General features: G+C 47.4%; 1 protein-coding gene across 6 annotated transcripts in view; it reads left to right on the top strand.

Moving 5' to 3' along the window:
- Positions 1-18,443: 18,443 nt before the first annotated feature.
- ATG16L1 (autophagy related 16 like 1) overlaps positions 18,444-23,396 on the top strand; it is a 38,944-nt gene continuing 33,991 nt past the window's right edge. The window contains exons 1-2 of one of the 6 annotated variants that reach the window (XM_026006229.2): positions 18,461-18,791; positions 22,945-23,038. In XM_026006229.2, coding sequence (XP_025862014.2) covers positions 18,677-18,791; positions 22,945-23,038 — 209 coding nt within the window. In that variant the 5' untranslated portion in view covers positions 18,461-18,676. Of the gene's footprint in view, positions 18,792-22,944; positions 23,039-23,396 lie in introns of all 6 variants that reach the window. The other 5 variants (XM_026006230.2, XM_026006228.2, XM_072719141.1 and 2 more) reach the window with 5 other exon arrangements.

Below are 23,396 nucleotides of genomic sequence, written 5' to 3'. Positions count from 1 at the left end.
ACGCACGAAGGGCAGCTAGTGTACCTCATGCTTCTCCTGGGTTCACGAAAAATAATAGCACTCAAACTGCTGTGGACAAGCATCTCCTGTAGAAGCTGCGAGAATGCATATCCCTGGGCCTGCCAGAGCGCTGGGTTCCCTTGGTCTGGATGGTGCCTAGGAATCTGAACTTTCAATGTGATGCATTGAAAGTTCCAGATCAATGTGATGCTGGCGGTCAAGGCATCACTTCTGGGGAAACACCATTCAAAGTGCTGGACACACTTCTGCATAAAGGAAGCAAAATGGAGTAATAAGGGGGGGGAATGGTTTGGGGTCAGAGCTGGGTTCAAATCCCAACTTTGCCATTGGTTAGTTGAGGCCAGTTTCCTTCTCCATCATTTTCAAGAAGGGTAATAAATACACGTAAGGGTACGTTTGGAAATGATAAATGAGAAGTCAAGATCATGGCTAATACATAGTGGTGCTCACTATTTGTACCCAGAAGCATCTTGATTGAGTCTTTCTCAAGATAATTGGGTTCTGGGAGTCTTACCTTGGAGGACCCGAGAGGACAGCACCCATGAGGTCGGATGCCCAGCTCTGTGTCCTTGCACTCACTGAGCACCACCCTGAGATAGTAGATTTCATACATCTCATGGTTTTCGAGGCTCACTCTCTCCTTGTTTCCACTCAGGAAATTATTATTCATCCTACAGCATATGGACAACAGGTTTTTCCCCCATTTTCTCTTGCCGCTGGCATTATACCATCCAACAATATGGTGTTAACAAAAAATATTAAAACTAGCCATCTTAAATTTTTGGTTCTGGTTCATAATGTAACACAACGAAAGGGAAAATCTTTCGCACGGTCCCAGTGGTGCAGAAACATTTAGAAATGATTCTAAATATAGACTCCAGATGACAGACGGGTTGTTTTATGTCATTCTGTGATTTCTTTTTCACAGCATGTTCTATGTGCCGGCATAAAAAAATTTTAATGAAGTCAGAATGCTAAATTTAAGTGAACCTTTGCTCTCGTTCATTGCAAAATACAGCTCATTGCCATTTAATTGGCTGTGCATCTTGGCATCAGACTGGCAAGCAGCAAAACAAAAACCAGACCTCATAATGCAACAATCTTGATGATACCCAGATTTTAACTATCACTCTGGGTCTTTCCTAATCGTTTATGTAATTGACCTTCAGTGAATACACGCAAAAAGTGTTTTCAATTGTTCCTTTCAAATCACCCTAATTGGATGTGAGTCTGTGATAATATATGACTTGAGGAATAGTTTACATAATCTAATTACTAATCCTTGATGATATATGATAAACTCCAATTTTTTTTTTTTTGGTCAAGTAATAGCCTATGAACACTGCTTATTACAGGGAATAAATTTATACTGCAAGCTGTTCAACTAAGCCATTCAAATGTTCACTTATAACTTAGGTACAAAATCTACAGTAACCTGTCAGTGATGATAAAATCTGAAGTAGCTCTACAAGAACTATGCTTCTCAAACTTAGTGGTACATAAAAAACCACCCGAGGAGACCACTTCAAAATGCAGGGTCACCCAGGGCCACCCACGGAAAATCTGATTCAATAGCCTCTAGGGCGGAGGGAGAGATGAAAACAGGAACATGGATTTCGAACGATTTCCCAGGATACTGATGTAGCTAGCTGAGGACCAGTTAGTCCATTTCTCCTGGAGGACCTGCCCATTCCCTCACCTCTGGGCAGACTCCCAACCTTGGCATCCTTCTCTGGGTGGAGGCAGGTGTGTGACTAGGATTAAGGAAAGTTCTTTCAGCTCCTGAACTTCTCTTGGCCTGACCACGCAACAGTCTAATAACACACAGGGTCAATTTATGAAAATCCAGCAGGCTACCTATGTCAAGGATTGCTCAGAGAGGTTAATACCAGATGCCTTGGGACGCCTGGGTGGCTCAGCAGTTGAGCTTCTGCCTTTGGCTCAGGGCGGGGTCCCAGTCCCAGAATCGAGTCCCGCATGGGGCTCCCTGCGGAGAGCCTGCTTCTATCTGTGTCTCTGCCTTTCTCTCTCTGTGTGTCTCTCATGAATAAATAAATAAAAATAAAAAAAAAAAAAAACAGATGCCTTTAGGGCCAAATAAAGATGTACCATCGTATGTGTTCTTTGCTTGATCCTCACTACCCTACAGAGGGAGTCTTACCCATATTTTATAGAGAAGGAAACTGAGGTGCAAGGAAGTCCGGGTACTTGGCAAAATTCACACAGGAAAGGTGGAAAATAGGTCTCTAAGCCACATCTTCAATCTTCAAATGCATTCTCTCCAGCTCCTTGTCAAGAGTTTGGTTGTATTGGCAGGATATGTGGAGGTGGGTTAAGCATTTTACATAAAAAATAAACTAATTACCTCTCGGAATTAATTTTCTATGCCAGAGGAGATTACTCTGCATTCACAGAATAGCAGCTACACAGGAAATGATTAAAATTCTCAGAAAACTTTCCCTCAGTGTCTATCTTCAGACCTTTTACAATGCTTCCACCTTTTGGTAGGCGTGAAAAATAGAAAAGTGAGTTGAATCCCAGTTTGCCTCGGATTTTCAAACCCTCTTGGGATGTCCCAGGGTCCTGGGGCTTGGTCCCCTGGAGCTGGGCAGAGTCGCTGCTGGAATTATTTCCTAACAGGTCAGAAGAGGGATCCTCGCCAAGCCTCACTCTAGAATCTCCTTTTGATTTTTGTAGTTTGGATGGTTTTGTAGTTTTGATGGTCTGCTCTATCATAACAAAATACCATACCAGGATCCCTGGGTGGCGCAGCGGTTTGGCGCCTGCCTTTGGCCCAGGGCGCGATCCTGGAGACCCGGGATCGAATCCCACATCGGGCTCCCGGTGCATGGAGCCTGCTTCTCCCTCTGCCTGTGTCTCTGCCTCTCTCTCTCTCTCTCTCTCTCTCTCTGACTATCATAAATAAAAATTAAAAAAAAATTTAAAAAAAATACCATACCATTCAGTTTCCGGTGAGAGCCCACTTCCTGGTTCCCAGACAGCAGTTTTCTGGGTGTCTTCAAATGCATGGCAGAGAGAGAGAAAGAGGTCTCTCTCCTCTTCTTCTTTTTATAAGGCCGCCATTCCTGTCAGATTAGGGCCCCACACTTAGTACCTCATCTCAGTTTAGTGGTCTCCTGACAGCTCTCCTCCACTTACAGTCACTCAATCCCTTCGGAGTTAGGGATTCAACACATGAATTCTGAAGGGAATGCAATTCAGTTGGTAGGAGGTGGAGTCAGTCATTTTCTAGGAAAGCAACCATGCAAAGAGGCAGGTGGGCAGTTTTCCTAATTCAAGACAGTCAGTTCTGTGTGAGAAGGTACTCTCCCAACCCCTCTGTGGAGAAAGGGATGGTGCATCAAGAAGTCAACATGTGGGGTTAGCAGCCCTCAGGCAGGGCACGAGAAATACTAGAATTTGGTTTCATAGTGTTTCAGGCAGAGCTGTGTGCAAATGTGTACCTATCTGCACATTTCCTGGGGAGGTTTGATTTAGTCACAATGGCCTCCCTGCTGGTTTTTGGACATACCTGGCCGGTTCGGGCCTTAGGGCTGCCTTAGTCTGGGTTCCCTAGGAGCAGAGCCTGAGACTGGGACTCTTGCACAAGGGATTTATTGAGGAGTTGCTCCAAGCCTCAGAAGTGTGGAGGGAATCAGGAGAGGGCAGAGGAAGAAGTTAGGCAGACTGCAGTTTTAGGAGAAGTCTAGCCTGAGCCCATCCCATGGGGAGCTTGGGAAGGAACATACATCGCATCATGGAGATTGTCCAGCCCAGAGATTAAGGGCACTGGCACCTATGCCCCGTCCTATCAGTCATCGGCCACCTTGAAGGCCTCTCTGGGAAGGGAGGTCAGCCCCGGGTGATTCTCCAGAGAAGGGGACATGTGTGAACCTTTAGCAGCCAACACCCACCACAACAGGGGGCTGGGTGCACTGGTTGCTACAGAGCATTGGGTGGCTCCCTACTGTCCCTGCAACAGAGCCTGCTCTAGCTGAGCCCCCTGCCCGAAAGCTCTCCCCCCAGATAACCTCTTAGCTAACTCCCTCACCTCCCTCAGGGCTTTGCTATAATCTCACCTTCCCAGTAAGGTCCATCCCAGCCACCCTATCGACCTGCAAACTGCACCCACACCCCCTCACCATCACCCTTACTGTGATCTACTTCTTTGTTTTGTCCTTAGCTCTCGTCACCCGCACGTGTACATAATTTGCTTCTTTAGCATGCCCAGGATTTGCGGCTTGTCTCTCCTTGTTAGAATGGAAACTCTTTAAGGATAGAAATACTGGGGATCCCTGGGTGGCGCAGCAGTTTGGCGCCTGCCTTTGGCCCAGGGCGCGATCCTGGAAAACCGGGATGGAATCCCACGTCGGGCTCCTGGTGCATGGAGCCTGCTTCTCTCCCTCTGCCTATTTCTCTGCCTCTCTCTCTGTGACTATAATAAAGAAAGAAAGAAAGAAAGAAAGAAAGAAAGAAAGAAAGAAAGAAAGAAAGAAAGAAAGAAAGAAAGAAATACTGGTCTAGCCTTAGCACCTGGAAAAGTGCCTGGCATATCTCTTGGCATTTAATAAATGCTTGCTGAATTAATTTGTTAAGTCTCAAAGGGGTCCTGACCCAAAGAAGAGAGAAGGTCAAGAGCCTTAAGAAACAGGTGATATATTGGCATGCCCGGGTGGCTCAGTAGTTGAGCATCTGCCTTTGGCTCAGGGCATGATCCTGGGGTCCCAGGATCAAGTCTCACATCAGGCTTCTCGTGGGGAGCCTGCTTCTCCCTCTGCCTATATCTCTGTCTCTCTGTGTGTCTCTCACGAATAAATAAATAAAATCTCTTAAAAACAAACAAACAAAAGAAACAGGTGATACACAAGGGCTCTAGCCAATCCTTAGATGTAAGGCTCTATACCTCTACATCCCTACACCCCCTGGGGCCCATAGGAGGGGTATTCCTACCTCCAGGAATACATGGGTGATAGCATTTTGGGATCTAAATGAATGTAAAGTCACCATGACAATGGGCCCTGTGTCCTGCCCAACACAGCTGCTGTCCTGGAGGACTTAAATTTCTACTTGTCCTTCTCAAATATCTTGATCAGGAGTCTCAACTTGGGAAAACCATGCCCCCCACTGCACCCTCCCCCCATGATAACACCTTATTTAGCAAAACTACTCATTCAAAGATACATAACGTAACTCACAGTAAACAGGAAGTGAGGCATTTTCACAACATCCTGGGCGGATGCTTCCCAAAGCAGGCACTCAGAAGTCGACCAGGTGGATACCCACATTCTATCTGCCTGACAAAAAGAGTATCTTGGACAAATCCTGGAAAACATATTTTTAAAAAATCAAGTCTTCCTGGCCTTCCCCCCACAAGCAACACATAGGAAATTGTTTACTTGCCGCCTGGACAAGATGGGCAAAGAATGTAGACAGGTATTACCTCAAAGAGAATGGATGAGGAATACATATAGATGAGAAAATGTTCAATTTTAGCAAAGAAATGCAAAGCAAAACAACAGTCGGATACAATTATCATCTATCAAACTAGCAAACCTTTTTTCCTATGGTACTACCAAAATTGGTGAAGATGTGGTCACAGCGAACGTTCTACAGCACAGATGGAAGGTACAGTGGTGGCAGCTGATGGAAAGTGCGTGGCCAGCTGTTTTCAGATCTAGCTATCTTCATAACCTCTAATCTGCTAGAGTTAGAATTCTACTGGAACCCTGTGTCACCAAAGTAATCTGAAATTCAGGGAGGGGAGGTCTTTTGAAACCAGCCGGAACTAAAAATGGCAGGAAGAGAGAGGGAGAGAAGTAGATTCCTTGGGTGAGCTGGCAATAGATTCCCTTAAAAGTTTTCTCTGGCTTAACTTTCTATCACAATGACGATTTTCTTTTCTTTTTTTTTTTTTTTTTTAAGATTTTATTTATTTATTCATGAGAGACACAGAGAGAGAGAGAGAGGCAGAGACACAGGCAGAGGGAGAAGCAGGCTCCATGCAGGGAGCCCACGTGGGACTCGATCCCTGGGTCTCCAGGATCAGGCCCTGGCCTGCAGGCGGCACTAAACCGCTGAGTCCCCGGGGCTGCCCTTCTTCTTGTTCTTTTTTTTTTTTGAAAACAATTCTATCAAGAAATTGTACTTCTGGTAACAAATGTGTTTTGGGGTCTCTAAGGCATTTTAGAAATCCTCAGATAATTCTGTAACAAAAGGTCATTTGCTCTGTCAAAAACATTCTATTGACTCAGGCTGAAATGCCATTTGTTTGCATTTTTTTCTTATAACTTGACTTTGCCCCTGAGTCAGATAATGGATCTGAATCCAGCATCAAAATAAATAAACCATTCCTCCTGGAATGCAGTCACCAACCATGGCAGAAACAGGCTTCAGAAAACATGGTGTGCGTGTCAGTTCGAATGAGTGTGAGTGTGTGTGTATGTGTGTACATGTGCAAGGACAACTCTTGTCACATTTACCCTGTGGCCCAACAAATAGAATGCTGGCATTTAGTCTTATAATTGGAATTGCTGATTTTGTGTACTTTTGACAGTTGAATCATGTCTTGGAAACTTTCCCTCCCCCAACACGGCTCTTCTTAACCTGGAGTCATGTTAATCACCATTTTATTCTCTAAGTTCAAAAATTCAAAATTCCAAATTCTCCCCCCAAAAAATAAACAATCCTCTGAATTCTCTTGATACTCTTTGTCTTTGAACTTCACTCACTAAAAATCAACCAAAATTAGAGGTTTTTTTCTACCATAGACTCATCAACAATGAGTATTTTATTTTTCAGAGGAAACAATCACTAATTAAAAGAAAGAAAGAAAAAAAGCTTTGATCCGTGAAACAAGCGGTCACTCGAATTGGGATTTGAAGGTTTCCTGTTTTGAGTTTTAGCAGGAACACTGCTTGTAGGGTTGTCAGCAGTTCTCAGGTTTTGGAGGTGGTGCTTCTGTAGCAGAGACCTTCCCTTACCACCCCATAAAAATATCCACCCAGATTTCATTTACTTTGGAAAAATGAACAGAAATGTGTTCAGTCACTGGAAGGTAAAGCCAATCTGTACTCATGGATCTCAGGGATGCTGTGAAATCACCACAAATGGGAATGCAGGATTGCTGGGGGAGGGGCAGAAAAGGTTCCACAGACTCCCCCCACCCCTGTAAGAGACCTGCCTTCTAGGCCTTGGCCAGAGGTCACCTGGGGTGTGGCAGGGAAGGCAGGCAGCCACCGCCACGCTGTCGCTGTCGGTGAGGGGCCATCACCTCCACGGTCATGAGTCAGGGCCCGAGGAAGGGCACAGAGAGGCCCCTCTCGCTCTGCCAGGAGCCCCCCGCCCCCTCCATCTAGGACCAGGAGGAGCATCCCAGGGGCTCGTTTCCTCACATCCTGGCAAAGGCAAGCAGGTCAGGGCAGGCATTTTCTGCTTTCAATCTCTTTGATGGAATTACGTCTAAGGGGTTTTCCTGCTCGAAAGTTCTAAATTTCCATTTTAGTCAAGGCTCTCTGCTTACAAGAAGGGAAACCAGCTGGTGAAGAGCAGGCCCCGGCGCTGCGAACAGGGCTTGGGTGGTGGGCAGCTCCGCCCCGGGCCCTGCTCTCTCTGGACGCTTCCTCTGCCCACCTCTTCCTCGCTCCTGTCCACAGACGGCTCTTCTGCCCATGCCTGGCCTCTCTGGCTTTGCCTTGTCTTGGCACGGCTGCACCAGAGACGCTGAGGTCCAGCTCCCCACACTCAAGCCCCCGGAAGAGGAACGTGGGCCCACGTGGGTCAAGCGTCCATTGCTGGTCTAAAGAGAAAATTGGTAGAAGGGTCCAGTGGTGTGGTAGGAGCTCAGCCACCAGGCCCGTGATGGGTCAGAGGGAAAGGGAGGTGGACTCGGGGAAGGGCAGGACCCCTCAAAGGTCTCCAGCAGTTGGCAGCTCCTTCCTCCTTCCCCAGCCTTCTCCTGGCCCCTGGGTTTTATCACCACCTCCTCTGGTCCCCTGAGCAGCCCATGACAAGAAGGACTAGACATGAGAACCTTGTTGAGGAAGACACCTGTAGGGAAGGGTGGGGGGCGCTGGCCGAGGCTGGTCCTCTGGGGGCCGACGGGGTGTCTATCTTCACCAGCTCAGGCTCTAATAACAGGTTACCATAGATTGGGGTGGTGAGGAGGCCTTAAACAGCAGACATTTATTTCTCATAGTTTTGGAGGCTGGGAAGTCCAAGATCAAGGTTCCAGAGATTCTAGGTCTGGCAAGAGCCTTCTTCCTGGGTTGCTGAGAGCCATGGGGAGAGAGAGATCACCTTTCAGGTGTCCCTTCTCTTTATATATATTTTTTAGTTTTATTTACTTTTAAATATTTACTTGAGAGGGGAGAGAGAGGGAGCGAGAGTGCACAAGTGAGGGGATATGGTAGAGGAAGAAGCGACTTCCAGCTGAGTGGGGAGCCTGATGTGTGGCTCAATCCAAGGACCCTGGGATCATGACCTGAGCCGAAGGCAGATGCTTAACGGACTGAGCCACTCAGGTGCCTCTTTTAAGTTTTATTGAAGTAATCTCTATACCCCACATAGGGCTCACACTACAACCTTGAGATCAAGAGTCTCATGCTCTTCTGGCTGAGCCAGCCAGGTGCCCCTCTCAGGTGTCCCTTCTTTTTTTTTTTTTTTTTAAACATTTTATTCTATTTTATTCATGAGAGAGAGAGAGAGAGAGAGAGAGAGAGAGGCAGAGACACAGGCAGAGGGAGAAGCAGGCTCCATGAAGGGAGCCCGACGTGGGACTTGATCTGGGGCCTCCAGGATCATGCCCCAGGCTGAAGGCAGTGTTAAACTGCTGAGCCACTGGGGCTGCCCTCAGGTGTCCCTTATTAAAGGGCACTAATCCCACTCAGGAGAGCTCCACCCTCGTGAACTTCCAAAGGCCCCGCCTCCAAACACCATCACCCTGGGGGTTAGGGCTTTAACACATGGATTTCAGGAGGACACATTCAGTCCCTGAAAGCACCCTGGAGGCAGAAGAGGAGTCTCCCCCTGTCTCAGGAGTGTCTCTGCGGGGCTCGGTCACTGGCTGGGGCATCCAAGGGAGCTTGGACACAGCTTAGGTGTGGTGGTGGATCCAGAGCACAGAGGCTGGAGGCACACATTCAAAGGTCAACACACAGGCCCTTCTTTCATTTAAAAATGCCAAAACTGGGATCCCTGGGTGGCGCAGCGGTTTGGCGCCTGCCTTTGGCCCAGGGCGCGGTCCTGGAGACCCGGGATCGAATCCCACGTCGGGCTCTCGGTGCATGGAGCCTGCTTCTCCCTCTGCCTGTGTCTCTGGCTCTGTCTCTCCTTCTATCTCTCAAGAATAAATAAATAAAATCTTAAAAAAAAAAAAAAATGCCAAAACTCCTTAGTCTGAAGGCTGTAAGAAAACAGAAGGCAAACTAGATTTGGTGCATGGGCCATATTTTGCCAATCCCTGGTTTAAATAGCAGGTTAAGGTTTCTGTGGCTTGCAGCTGCCATCCTCCTAGTATGGTTGCCACCATGATGCTGACTTACAACTGCCTATCATTCTAATTCCCAGTGTAAATTCGTCCTTGACGCTCAGGCTTGCTTACAAATCTGCAGACCGTACCTTACTCTCTTTCTTGCGTGTGTAAGCCGGTAACTTGAGAGTAAAGTAGCAGGTGTAGAGGGGGAGTAGGGCTCCTATACCAGACCTGCCAGGACAAAGATACTCTTACCGTTTAACAGGTCACAGGAGAGTCCCTAGCAAGAATCAAAGACCTGTCTGTGAGATACTTCCCATGCCCTTGTCTCGAGCACAGCGGGAGGGCCCCTGATTCTTGCCTCCAACCCACACACACTCCTAAGAGAGGAAATGGAGCTGGGAATGGTTGAAAAACAACCTTCACGAGGGTGGAGGTCAAGTTGGACCCCAAGGAGATGGGGCATTGGGAGAAGAGAGGTAAAGAGAATTAAAGAAACTGGAAGGAGGGAGGGAGAGAGACAGAGGCAGAGGGAGAAAGTGACACACAGAGAGATTGGGGACCAGAGGGCGTGGGCCACTTTGCACACCAGGGTGTGATCAAGTGGTGCACCACTAATGTCTAGACCCTTGGGAGACTTCAGAGGCAGGTTGGAAAGACCAGAGGAGCCCTTTCCAAATCTCTAGTTCATTGAGACTCTGCAAGGGCTGGACTGGATCACTGGTAGCTGCAGCGGAGGGTGATGAAAGCTTCTCCAAGATCCTGCATCATTCTGGCTCCATCGTTCTGCCCTGGACTGGACAGCCCCACACTCCCCGGGAAGCAAGGGAGGTCCTGGGGTTACCCAGGGAGTTGGAGAAGCCTTTTGCCTGCGTGCAGTCTTTGACAGGATTAGGGAGCTCTGCAGTTTAACTGTGGGAAAGCTTAAGAGACCAAGGCCCAGGGCACTCGATGGGATAGAATATTTTCCTTATCGAAAGAAGAACTGCAGGGATGAAATGTTGGAATGCCTGTGAGTCACACACCACAAAGGGGTCAGCCCTGTGCCCCATCTCTGTGGGGCACTGCGTCCCTGGCTGGTCCTCCTTATTTGGGGATCTGCCTCCTGGAGGCAGTGCTTGGGCGCTGGGATTTGCAGAACAGACTGCTATTTCAATTTTAGGTCTTTTTATTTTTTTAAGGGTTTTATTTATTTATTTGACACAGAGAGAGCAAAGGCAGGGGAAGCGAGAGTGGGAGCGGGAGAAGGAGAGGCAGGCTTCCTGCTGAGCAGAGAGCCTGACAGAGGGGCTTGAAAACCAGGACCCCAAGATCATGACCTGAGCTGAAGGCAGACACTTCACCAACTGAGCCACCCAGGGCCCCCCCGCCAACATTAGGTCTTTTTTTTTTTTTTAAGATTTTATTTATTTATTCATGAGAGACACAGACAGAGAGAGAGAAGGAGAGACACAGGCAGAGGGAGAAGTAGGCTCCATGCCGGGAGCCCGGAGGGGACTCAATCCTGGGTCCCCAGGGTCAGGCCCTGGGCGGAAGGCGGCGCTAAACCCCTGAGCCACCCAGACTGCCCACTTTAGGTCTTTTTAAAGACAAAGGTTCACTTGATATCTCAGCAAAGATCCATATCTCATGACAAGCAATATTTACTTATTTACTTAGTCCGAATCCTACTCCCCTGCTGTCTGCTCTCCCTGCAGCAGCATCGCTAGGCCTGCACAGCTATTAATACCCCGTGAGTCACTCCAACAGCGCTGGTTGAAATGGTGTCCCTTCACTTTCCGTTGAGGGGGAAGAGAAAATAGTTCTAACATATGGCAACAGTATTTTCCCATATTCCGGGTCTATTCTAATATTTCTAATTGTAACTTTTGGGTTATGAAAATTTCCTCTCACTGACAAATACTATTATTTAGAACAGAGATGAACTCACTCGGAAGTTCAGGAGATTTCAGATCCAGACACTTTTCCCCCCAAAGTCTGGAAGTGGGGTGCTGATTAACACCAAAAGTGCATGGTGAGAGGAGTGGTGTGTTTGTCAGGATTGTACAGGGGAAAAGCCTGACTCACTGTCCACCTGTGGGGGCCCTACCATTTTGCCACCCAGCCCTAGTCCTTTCTTGGATTTGTCTGATGTATTTTTTAAATTTTATTTATTTATTCATGAGAGAGAGAGAGAGAGGCAGAGACACAGGTAGAGGTAGAAGCAGGATTCCCACAAGGAGCCCGATGTGGGACTGGATCCCAGATCCTGGGATCACGCTCTGAGCTGAAGGCAGACACTCAACTGCTGAGCCACCCAGGCGTCCCTTGTCTGATGTATTAATCAGGATTTTTGGATGGCAAGCAAAAATAAAAACCCAACTTTGGGGTGCCTGAGGGGCTCAATTGGTTAAGTGTCCAACTCTTGATTTGGGCTCAGGCCATGATCTGAGGGTTGTGAGATTGAGCCCTGAATTGGGCTCTGTGCTAGGCATGGAGCCTGCTTGGGATTCTCTCTCTCCCCCTCCCTCTCCCTCGGACTCCCTGCTAGCATGCTCCTTCCTCCCCAAAAGTAAAAAAATCTAAGAAACTCCATACAATGTAAGCCAGTTTTAGTGAAATGCAAAAATATATGGGTTCAATTAACCGGACTAGGATAGAATTGGGCCAGGCTAGTTTCAGGAGTGGCTGGAACCAGGGGCTCCAATGCCATCAAGATTCTTGGCTTCTTGTCTCCTCTTCTCCTTGTGTGATTGCCCCATTTTCTTTCCAGACTAAACTTTTCATGAGACATTGGGTGGGGAGGCATGGCAGCCAGTGTAACCTGATGCATATCCTCAGACTTCCCCTGTCTCCAAGATCCAGTTTAAAAATTCCTGTGGAGAACAGTGATTGGCAAGGGTTTCTATGACCTCTCCTGGGACTCATCTGTGGCACGAGGGACGGGGAAATGCTGTGAATGTAGTCAGGAGGACAGAATCTGTTCACACAAGAATAGGGGGCTGGGCTGTCTACACAGAAGCTGTGTCTTCTATCTCCCTTCTTCTGAGAAGTCTCCTTCCCTTCCACCCAGGGGAGCCGTCCTAGAAGGCTGGTGCTGCCCCTCTGCCCCACTGATCGGTAGACATGGGCATCTGCTGGCCCACCACACCCACTAGCAGGAGTTTAGACCTGGGGCTGGGAGATATCAGCAAAGTCCAGGGCCTGCTTGTCCTGACAGGCCGTTGGAGGTGCCACGTCTTCACCACCCGGGTGGGAGGACTGCAAAACAAAAGGAGCCCACCTGCCAGACAAGAGGAAAAGGAAGTGGCAACTTACAGAGGGAAGCAGGTGCAAAGGGCTGAGCATTCTGATAGGATCTGCATCGTGGGTCCACTGATTCCTGGTGTCCAGCTGCCTCCCCACTACCAGGTCCCTGCAACGCCCTGGATCCACAGCTCCCTTCCCTCTCCCTCAAGGAAGCTCAAATGGCACTTCTTAGCTTGTAATCAAAAGCATTCTGAGGGCACCTGGGTGGCTCAGTGGGTGGAGTGACCGACTCTTGGTTTCAACTCAGGTCCTGAGCTCAGAGTCTTGGGATCAAGCCCCACGTTGGACTCCACACTCAGTGGAGAGTTCGCTTGAGATTTTCCCTCTTCCTCTGCTCCTCCTCCCTGCAAAAATACATACATAAATCTTAAAAAAAGAAAAAGAAAAGCATTCTGATACTCTATCTCATGCTAGGAAAAAAAACAAAACAAAACAGCCACAACCCTAATGTGCTGACACATAGCCCAGCAGCATGGTTACCTGGGGGAGGTGTGTGTTCCTCCTGGCTGGCATCAGGGTGTCCGTTTGCCTCGAATGAATCCGAGCTCTGCCTCTTACTAACTTGATGACATGGCACAAGTGACTTGACCTCTGTGTGTCAGTTTTGCACTTGTAAAAGGAAATATTAACAGCACCTGCAATATGTAGGGTGAGAAAGAAAGAAGTTCAATCACGTAGAGCACAGTTCCTGGCATGTAAAAATCACTCAATAAAATATGGCTGTTAATCACAGTAGGAGACGGTGGGAGTGTCTGGGAGAAATTTAATCATCTCCTTAAAGATCAAAGAGGTAAACCAAGGGAGCAGACTTCCCAGAAACGCCCTCTCTAGGCAGGGGCCACATTCCCAACTTGTGAGATGTGCCATGTCGAACCCTCCAGCCACTGTTCCAGGACTTGGCTGCCAATGTAGAGGAGGGATAACACGGATTTCCTCTAAGAAAATCCAGCTTTGCTATAAAGCTTGTGTTGGGGCGTAAGGATAATACCCAGCTCAGACACTGCCACTGTTAAGATATGAAATCTAAGTGTCAACATATAAAGAGAGGAGGTGATGGGAACTGTGTGTGGTTTAATCTGGGTGCAGAGTCTAGGGATTCTTTATAATGAAATTTTCCTGTAGAATCTATATATATACAAACACGATGACACTAAAGAGAATGAAGAAAAGCCAAGGGATAAAAGTGTTAAGCAACACTCCCACATGCCTATAAGGGGCCATTGTTACTGCCATAAAAAAAGCAATATTTGGAGGGATCATTAGGATGTCTGAAAACCTATGTTGGTTGGCTTCTTGACCATCCTTTGGTTTACTCTAGCAGCTTCTATGTTTATACAGTAGATAGTTAACACAGTAACATGGTTAACTCAGCTTACTTTCACTTCTAGTGATCTAATTTTGGAAAGAGTTGAAAAGGAGTGAAAATAAAGAATTAAAGATCACCAGCAGTTTAAAACAAACAAGAAATTATCTTTGAAAAAAGAATAAAAGCAAGAGAAAAAAAGAACAGGGAAGAGTCAAACCCTGGCACTGCCTCTTGGCCAGCCCATTTTTACTTTTTTTTTTTTTAAATTATTTATTTATTTGAGACAGAGCACAAGTGGGGGTGGGGGAGGGGGCAGAGGGAGAGGGAGAAGCAGGCTCCCTGCTCAGCAGGGAGCCTGATGTGGAGCTGGATCCCAGGACCCCGAGATCATGACCTGAGCCAAAGGTGGATGCTTAATCAACTGAGCCATCCAGGCAGCCCTCATTGTTACTTTATATCCCTTACAACCTTAAATAACGCACATTCAGATCTCCCTTCCTGAAAAGTGAGCTCTGTGATCAGGATCCAAGCCTGGGCCCTCTGTCGTCCACCCCTGTACCACGCCCACACTAGGACCCAACTGTTTGCACTTGCTGATTGAAAGATAAAGGAAATCAGAAAGACCTGAAGGGGAAGGACCAAAGTAAACAGGACAGTTGTCTGAAAGTTGGACTTGCAATCCATTGAATTGGAGCCGCACTAGAGGATCTCGCAGATGAGGTGTGTAGGCATTGATGGTTAGGGTGAAAGTCTCTGGGAAGTTTTTGACAGTGGAGATGCTGTTACATTAAATCTCATTATATTTAGCTTCAGTGATACTAGACTTTGCACAAAGAAGGTTCTTTGGTGAGTGATGCTTCTTCCTCTCCTCCGTGAGCAAATTTGTGCTGCTTAACACACTACTACAAGAATCTTGGGATATTTTGCTTCATCTTACTTCCATAACAGGCAGTCAGAAACCATTTCATAGATGTTGCTTTCCAGCAAAGCATGCTGAATCCTTTCAACACTCCTTACGAAATGGAGCAAAACCAAAAGCTTTTCTCTTCAGACTCATCTGTCTCCAGAATATTCAGACAACCTCATCCCCATCCAGGCATTCTCATCAAGTCCTGGGAATACACCTGGGGCCTCCACATCAAACATTGCTCTTCACCAGATTGCCTTCCTTTTTGTCTAATTTAGGGATTAACTATACATCACTTTAAATTATTCTGTTTTACATATTCTAGTCAAGCCAAACTGCAGTATCAGCTGTAAGACACCTGACAATGGGGTACAGATGCTCGAGTCAGGAGCCTGTGTTTGAACCCAGGTCTTGCCACAGACTAGCCAGGTGTCCTCAGTGAAGTTATTTGGCCTTTCCGTGCTTCAGATTCCTCATCTGGAAATAAGGATGAAGATGGTAACAGTATCTCACAATAACCTTACCAAGTAGGGTTGTTAGGAGGATTAAAAGAATTACAGTGCGTGAAGTAGTCAGAAGAGTTCATGGCTTCTAACACTGTAGAAGCGTTCATGCTTACTAGTTATCTCCTACAGAGCTCAGCACCCTGATGAATAACTGGTTTTAAAAATACACACTCATTTTTATAACTTTTTCTTGCATATGTAAAACAGGTGCAATGGGTAATAATTAGAAAACATAAGATATAGAAAAAACCACAGTAAAATAAAAGTGTCAATTACACACAAAAACGAAAACAAAAACACACCAGCGATGCCACCACCAAGAGTTTAAAACTATTGGTGTTTTCATATATTCCATTCACTGATTAAACAGCATTTACTGGGGCACTTGGGTGGCTCAGTCGGCTGAGCGTCCAACTCAGTTTCAGTTGAGGTCATGATCTCGGGGTCATGGGATCAAGCCCTGCATCAGCCTCTGTGCTCAGTGCACCTGCTTCAGATTCTCTCTTCCTCTCCCTTTCACTCATTCTGTCTCATAAATAAATAAATAAATAAATAAATAAATAAATAAATAAATAAAATATATATATAAATAAATAAATATTAAAAAAATAAATAGCATTTACTGAGAGCCTAATATACAACAAGCTTCATGCTCTTGCTGGCTATGGCTATGTTGAGCAAAAAAGATACACAGCTCCTGCTGGGTTTACCATCTGCTGGTGGGAGACACACCGTCATCAAGTAATGATATAACTACATGAAGCTGCAGCTGTGATTGTTGCTCCATAGGAGGTACACATGTAGAGACCTGACCTAGTTGTGAAGGTCTCTTATCGAAGGCTGTGAGGCAGTGATTACTGAGAATTTATGCATAGGAATTAACTTGAAGTCATAAGGTGTATACAACAGAAGCACAATAAATCCAAAGGCCCTGCTATGGGGGAGAGTAGGGTGTGTGGAAAGGAGTAAAAAGGCCCACCGTGGCTGCAGTGTACTAGATAAAGCTGGTGGGTTAGGGAGAGGGCACCCCAAGCAGAGCTTAGTATCCTTAGTTTAGAGATTATCTTCTCTATTCACTTGACAAGTTTTGCCCATAAGGAGCCAAGGATGCATTTATTTCACATAAATTAGATTTACACCATACCCTGTTTTTATTAGAAACATTTTTTGAGGACAGCCCAGGTGGCTCAGTGGCTTAGCGCCGCCTTCAGCCCAGGGTGTGATCCTGGAGACCAAGGATCGAGTCCCATGTTGGGCTCCCTGTGTGGAGCCTGCTTCTCCCTCTGTGTCTTTCATGAATAAATAAATAAAATCTTTAAAAAAAAAGAAACATTTTTTGAGCAATAAATACACAATATTTAACCTATCTCTTATTGTTTAAAATACAGGCTGTTTCCAATTTTCTATTACGAACAATAATATGACAGATGCTTCTGGATATGGACATTAGTCCAAATATTTAACACAAGTTTCTCCAAGTGGAATCACTGGTTCTGCAGACCTGTTGGCATGTTTTAATCATAATCTTGTCTGGAAAATCAGCACATTCAACCGTCAAGACCTGGTGCTATATGGTCTTTTGAGGTTGATGCCACTGTTATATTTGGAGGCATTTTCGGTGACTTTCAGAACATTGCTCTCTCATTTTCTTCAGTATATGAATAAGTTCCTTCGAATTTTTTCTTTTCTTTCTTTTTTTTTTTTTTTTTTTTAGATTTTATTTGAGAGAGCACAGAAGGAGAGGCACCGGCAGAGGGAGAAGCAGACTCCCTGTTGAGCAGGGAGCCTGACGCCGGGCTCCATCTCCACCCCAAGATCATGACTTGAGCTGCAGGCAGACAGTTCCCTGAGCCACCCAGATGCTCCGAGTCTCTTGTATTTGACTTTTCCTTGTCCTTCCTACAAATTCAGATCACTCAGTACTGACTGCCAACGAAGTGTCTCAGGCTTCACAGAAGACGAAAGGCTTTTTTTTTTTTTTTTTTTTTTTTAAATCTGTCCCTAAAGGAGACCCTGGACTTGAGCCACAGTGGATGAGAAGCCACCAGGCTCTGATACTCCTTTCATCATCCTCTGGCCTCCTACTTCGGGGGTGTTCCATTTTCACGCAGTAGATTCACCAACTTGTTAAAGGTAAACGGAGTTCGGATGATTCCATCACACACCATTCCCGTTCTACTGAGTTGACAGCTGCTATCTTCTCAAGAGCCTGTCTTCCACGGACATCTGCAAGATTTCCTGGCAAACCGTCCCCACCCTTCGATTACCTTCGAAGAACCCGTTTACCGTTAGGTCATATGGATCATTCCCAGGCTTCTAACCAGTAACAGAGTCGATCTAATGGTATTTTTCTTTTCTTTCTTTTTCTTTCTTTCTTTCTTTCTTTCTTTCTTTCTTTCTTTTTTTTTTTTTTTTTTTTTTTGGTATTTTTCTTTTAACGGTTCTTTGCATTCCATTTCTTCGTTGTACAACACCTGTGCCCGAGGGCAATGGGGGCACTTTGCAAAAGTCTAAAGCAGCCCGACTTTTGCGGGCAGGAAGATACCGGGGGGCCCAGGTGAAGTCAGGCTTGCGGTGACCCAGGCGTCGTGCTCGCTGCCTTCCACAGGTTATTCCTTTTAATTCCTGACGCCAACCCTGAGGTCGGTATCATCAGGGCCCCCACTTCACGGGCTGGGAAACTGAGGCTCAGCGAGGCTGCTCATCTCCGGTGTGGGGAGCGGCTCCCCCTCCTGCTTGTCAACTGAAGCGATGAAGGAAAGGAAGTCCGACCAAGAGAACTACAAATCGGGGGAAGGCAGCGAAGGGAACGAAGCGCAAACCGACAGGCGGCGGCGGAGACTCCAGCGCAGCCCGCACGCCTCCCAGCGGCCGCCTCTCCGCACCCCGCGCTTCCGGCCTCGGGAGCGCGTCATTAGCCAGCGCCCGGCGTCGCCCCTGGTCACGTGCGCGCGCGCGGCGTCAGACGTCGGGTGAGGAGGCGGGCTTTCCGGCCCTGACCCCAGCCCTTTCCGGCAAGAGCCGGAAGACGGTCCCGGACGGCTCTTGGCGGGGCGGTGTGTGGAAGCGAGGTGTGGGCCGCCGGCCCTTCCGGCGTGCGCTGGTCGCTCATGCTGCGGCCCGCGGCTGCCGGCCCCCGCTCGGATTAGCGGCGCTCAGCCGCCGGGGCAGCGCGCGAGATGTCGTCGGGCCTCCGCGCCGCCGACTTCCCCCGCTGGAAGCGCCACATTTCGGAGGAGCTGAGGCGGCGGGACCGGCTGCAGAGGCAGGCGTTCGAAGAGATCATCCTGCAGTGTGAGCGGCGCGGGGGGCGGGGGGCGGGGAGCGGGAGGGCGGGGCCCGCGAGGCGCCGGCGGGAAGCAGAGGCCGAGCCCCCGCGGCGCCCGCGAGGCCGACGCCCCTCGTCTTTTTTTCCAAGAACCGTGTGTTCTTCGTGGGCAGGCGTCGTTCGTGCTGGTGAACCCCCCGGCAGCGGTGCTAATGTTGTACTTGAACAGGCTCCAGAAACGTCCCGTTTTCCCGTTTTGGGGGGGGGGGGGGCGGGGCCTCGCGTTCCTGAGGCGGTCGCCCTCCTGAGGCGATCACCGTCCTGAGGCGGTCACCGACCTGAGGCGTTAACTCGCGTCACTAACGTCTGTCCCTGAGCGTGAGGAGACGTGGGGCCTCGGATTCCTCCAACCTCTCCTCGAGGCGCCGCCTCGGTGCTCTTGGGCATCTGCCCGTTTTGAGCTGCCCGTTTTGGCCGGGACGACGTCCAGACTAGCCCTAATGAGCATTTCCGGGTCCCCTTCCCGACTCGTCGTAACTAACTAATGAATGACACACTTGGGGAGGGGCGGTACCCCCTTGGAGTAAGCCTGGAGCTCTGGTGGCCATGAGGTTCAAAGGGAGAGGAGTCGCCCGTTACTGAATTCTGTTTGTGCTGAATCGGTGGTTCCCAAGCTGATGTGCACATTGGCATCACTTGGATCTTAAAAAAAATTTTTTTTTTAAAGATTTTATTTGTTTATTCATGAGAGGCACACAGAGAGAGGCAGAGACACAGGCAGAGGGAGAAGCAGGCTCCCTACAGAGAGCCTGATGTGGGATTTGATCCCGGGACCCCAGGATCATGCCCTGAGCCCAAGGGAGACGCTCAGCCACGGAGCCACCTGAGCCACCCAGGTGCCCCTCCCCGAGTTTTTTTTTTTTTTTTTAAAGATTTATTTATGACACGCAGAGAGAGGCAGAGACACAGGCAGAGGGAGAAGAAGCAGGCTCCATGCAGGGAGCCTGACGCAGGACCGCTCCCAGGTCTCCAGGATCACGCCCTGAGCCCAAGGGAGAGGCTCAGCCACCGAGCCACCCTGGGGATCCCCAGAGCTTTTAAAAAATTACAAAACCCAGACTAGCTAAGTTGCACTATCTAAGGGTAGGACACGGACATGAAGGGTTTTTTTGAGGCTCCCCTAGTAGGTTGTTTTTTTTTTTTTTTAGGCTTTATTTATTCATAAGAGAGACAGAGACACAGGCAGAGGGAGAAGCAGGCTCCCTGTGAGGACCCCGATGCGGGACTGGATCCCAGGACCCTGGGGGTCACGACCTGAGCCAAAGGAAGGCACTCAGCCATGGAGCCACCTGAGCCACCCAGGTGCCCCTCCCCGAGTATTTTTCTTTTCTTTTTTCTTTTCTTTTTTTAAGATTTTATTTATTTATGACACACACGCAGAGAGAGAGAGGCAGAGATACAGGCAGAGGGAGAAGCAGGCTCCATGCAGGCAGCCTGACTCGGGACCCAATCCCAGGTCTCCAGGATCACATGCTGGGCCACTGGGGCTGCCCCTCCCCGAGTATTTCTAATGTGCAGACTAGTTTGAGTGCTTGGGTAAATAACGTGGCGTGTGTTATTTCACTTCATCTTCCCAAAAATTCTGTGAAGGAGGTCCTGTTGCTGCCCTTTTTTTACACATGAGGAAACTAACGCTGAAGAGAGATTAAGAAACTCCTTTTGGGGAGGCACAGCAGATTGGGATGGGAGCCTGGATTTGAACACCGACTCGATGACTCCTAGAACTTCTGCGTTTTGTTCTCACTGGGGTTCCCAAGAAATGACCCTTCCTTGCTTTCACTGAACCCACCCTCTTAACAAAGATGGGAAGAAAAGGGGGATGATGAGCCGCTCTCGTGCTAATTCCTTGTACTCGCAGAGATCCTAGCATCCAGCAGCACAGAAGGTTCCTTCCACTCAAACGTGATTCCCATATGGGTTACATAAATGGTCAGATGTTTATTGAATGCTTCATCTTAAAAGCTACAACACAAAGTCCCATTGGGCTGGAAGTCTGACTCCACACCTTACTGGTCTTGTCACTTAGCTTTCTGAGTCTGGTTCACTGCATCTATAAAATGGAGGCGAAGCTTGCCCTACCTGCTTCATAAAAACTGTGCATAAGTGCTTTGAAAGCCGTCTGTGTAATAGTCTATAAACAGAAGTTGCTCTAATTGCATTGATGGAGATTGAATGGTTTTTCTGCATTGAAAATGGTCATTTTGGGCAGCTCGGGTAGCTCAGCGGTTTGGCGCCGCCTTCGGTCTCCTGGAGACCCGGGATCCAGTCCCGAATCGGGCTCCCTGCATGGAGCCTGATTCTCCTTCTGCCTGTGTCTCTGCCTCTCTCTCTCTCTCTCTCTCTCTCTGTGTGTGTGTGTGTGTGTGTGTCTCATGAGTAAATAAAAAAAATCTTAAGAAAAGAAAAGAAAATGGTCATTTTGATGGGGCAGCAGGCGGGTGGGGGATGTCGGAGAAATGTCAGAAGATATCCTGGAGAAGGAAAAATCTCATTAAATAGCTGTTGTGAGTAGTGTGTGCCCCAGGGGCTAGGACTCCAGACTGACCTGAGAGGTGGTCCGGGCTGGAGAGCAAGACAGCCTTTGCCTGTTTTAAGTTTTTTTCAGCGATTGACACCTGGGGAGTCACTTCCAGTAAGCCTGTAGAACACCTGCACTCCTCTCCTTGCCTTCCCACGCCAGTCAAGTGCAGCCCATATCTGAGCCTAAACAGAAAGATGAAAAGAGACTCTAAGGATGAGTGACAAGTGTCCCTTCAGCCAGATCCTTCTCTTTGGTGAAAGGAACCTTTAGGCAGGATCTCTCTTGAATACCTCCTGTCCTTTGAAAGACCCAATGTCACAGGGCACCCAAGTCTGGTGTGACTTACTGAAGGTCTTTTTAGAGTCCTTTGACGTGAATAAACATCAGGGTTGGAACCATTTTCCCTATCCTGATTGATTAAATTAACCTAAAGAGTATTTCTGTTTCTGTCCACGAGTTCCATTTCTGTATATAAAGGAGAAGTGGAACTCAAGACCCTTGAAGAAGAATGATAAGCCCTTTCAACAGGAATATTCACTAGCATAAACCCTATCAAAATTTTGTTCTAGAGCAGTTCTAATCTCAGACTTGAAGGCTTTGTGACAACCCCCATCAAATGTATCTGTTCTACAGGTTTCCCGTGATCAATCTTTTGTGCTGTTTAGTGCCCCTCCCACCTTGCCAGTCCCTGTGTGACTGTCACGCCTAGCTTCTCGTCCTTTGAAGTCCTGTGCCACCTTTCCTGTCACATTTGTTACTTTCAGAAAGAAAATTCATTTTCTTCCTTTGGTTCTCTGCTCTTGTGTTCTCTGACACATTAGCATCTTCTAGCCTGTTGCTTGGGCAGGGAACTTCAGATTAATCTTTGACTTCTTACTTACTGGTAAATATCTGTTCATATCACTGCATGCTTTTAAAATCTATTTTTTTGCCACTGCCAGTAAGAAAACCTGAATTTTTCATTCTGCTTTCATGTGTTGGCTCCAACTTTCATTTCTAGCCACTTAATCAGATCACTCTGCAAGCCGTCCTGCCTGGATTCTTTCATCTTCACCTGTACAACCATCCATGCAAATGAGTAAAGCTCACTCTTCTAATCCTTGTTATACCTGACCCTCTGCTATATTTGAGCTTCTCGAGGTCAGGGACTCTCCTATTTGTACCTCTAGTGCCCTGATCTAAAAATGAAATTTTCCAAATGTAAAAAGGTAAGACTCCCATGTTACTTCGAGGTGCATGACATTTTGTTTTTCCACTGTGTTTGGTTTTCTGTTTTTTCTTCCTCCTGAGATAAATATAGGTAAGCAGGAGACACTCTTGCAGGAGCGTTTCCACAGGTTCCTTCGGCTGGGCCACTTCGAGCTTAGGCCAAGAAGCATTGAAGGAGCGTATGTTTCTGGGTTTTGTACGGTTGCTACAATGGCTGTTGTGCAGCACCTAGTACTTTGACACCTAATGAAAGTGAAACTGACTTGGTTGTCTTCGGTTATTTTTTTAGTCCAAATATTTATAGGATATTAAGTAGTAATAAGGTGTACGTTGGTTATAATAAATAACCTATTAAATAATCTATTTCTTCTTCTTTTCCTTTTTAATAGATAACAAGTTGCTAGAAAAGTCAGATCTTCATTCAGTGCTGGCCCATAAGCTCCAAGCTGAAAAGCATGACATCCCCAACAGGCATGAGATAAGGTATTTTGAAACTGTCCTGTGTTGCTTGTGTCTCTTCAGTTGAAACGGGTCTCAGATCACCTGTCACTTCTTTAATTGAGAGGCAAGCCAAGTACTGTTTTCTGTGCTCCAGTTTTTGTCAGTTCCTCTCAAATAAGAACTTGTGAGGCCAAGTCACCAAAATTCTTTCTTTGAGGGTATGTACGCACCCAGCAGTCTTATCAGTAGGTGCTGTAAGCCTGAGAAGTGACTCACGGAGGGTAACTGGGCCAATTCCTCCTTCAGCCTACTGGGTTCATTTTTTTCTGAATAATCACACAGTGAGCATTTGTGAGAAGATTTACGTAGATCTTGTTAATAAAAGATTGGTGCATAAACA

The sequence above is a fragment of the Vulpes vulpes genome, chromosome 9, assembly GCF_048418805.1.
Source record: "Vulpes vulpes isolate BD-2025 chromosome 9, VulVul3, whole genome shotgun sequence".
NCBI lineage: Eukaryota > Metazoa > Chordata > Mammalia > Carnivora > Canidae > Vulpes > Vulpes vulpes.
Note: the sequence above shows the minus strand (reverse complement) of the source record. Positions and strands in the feature narration are given on the sequence as shown.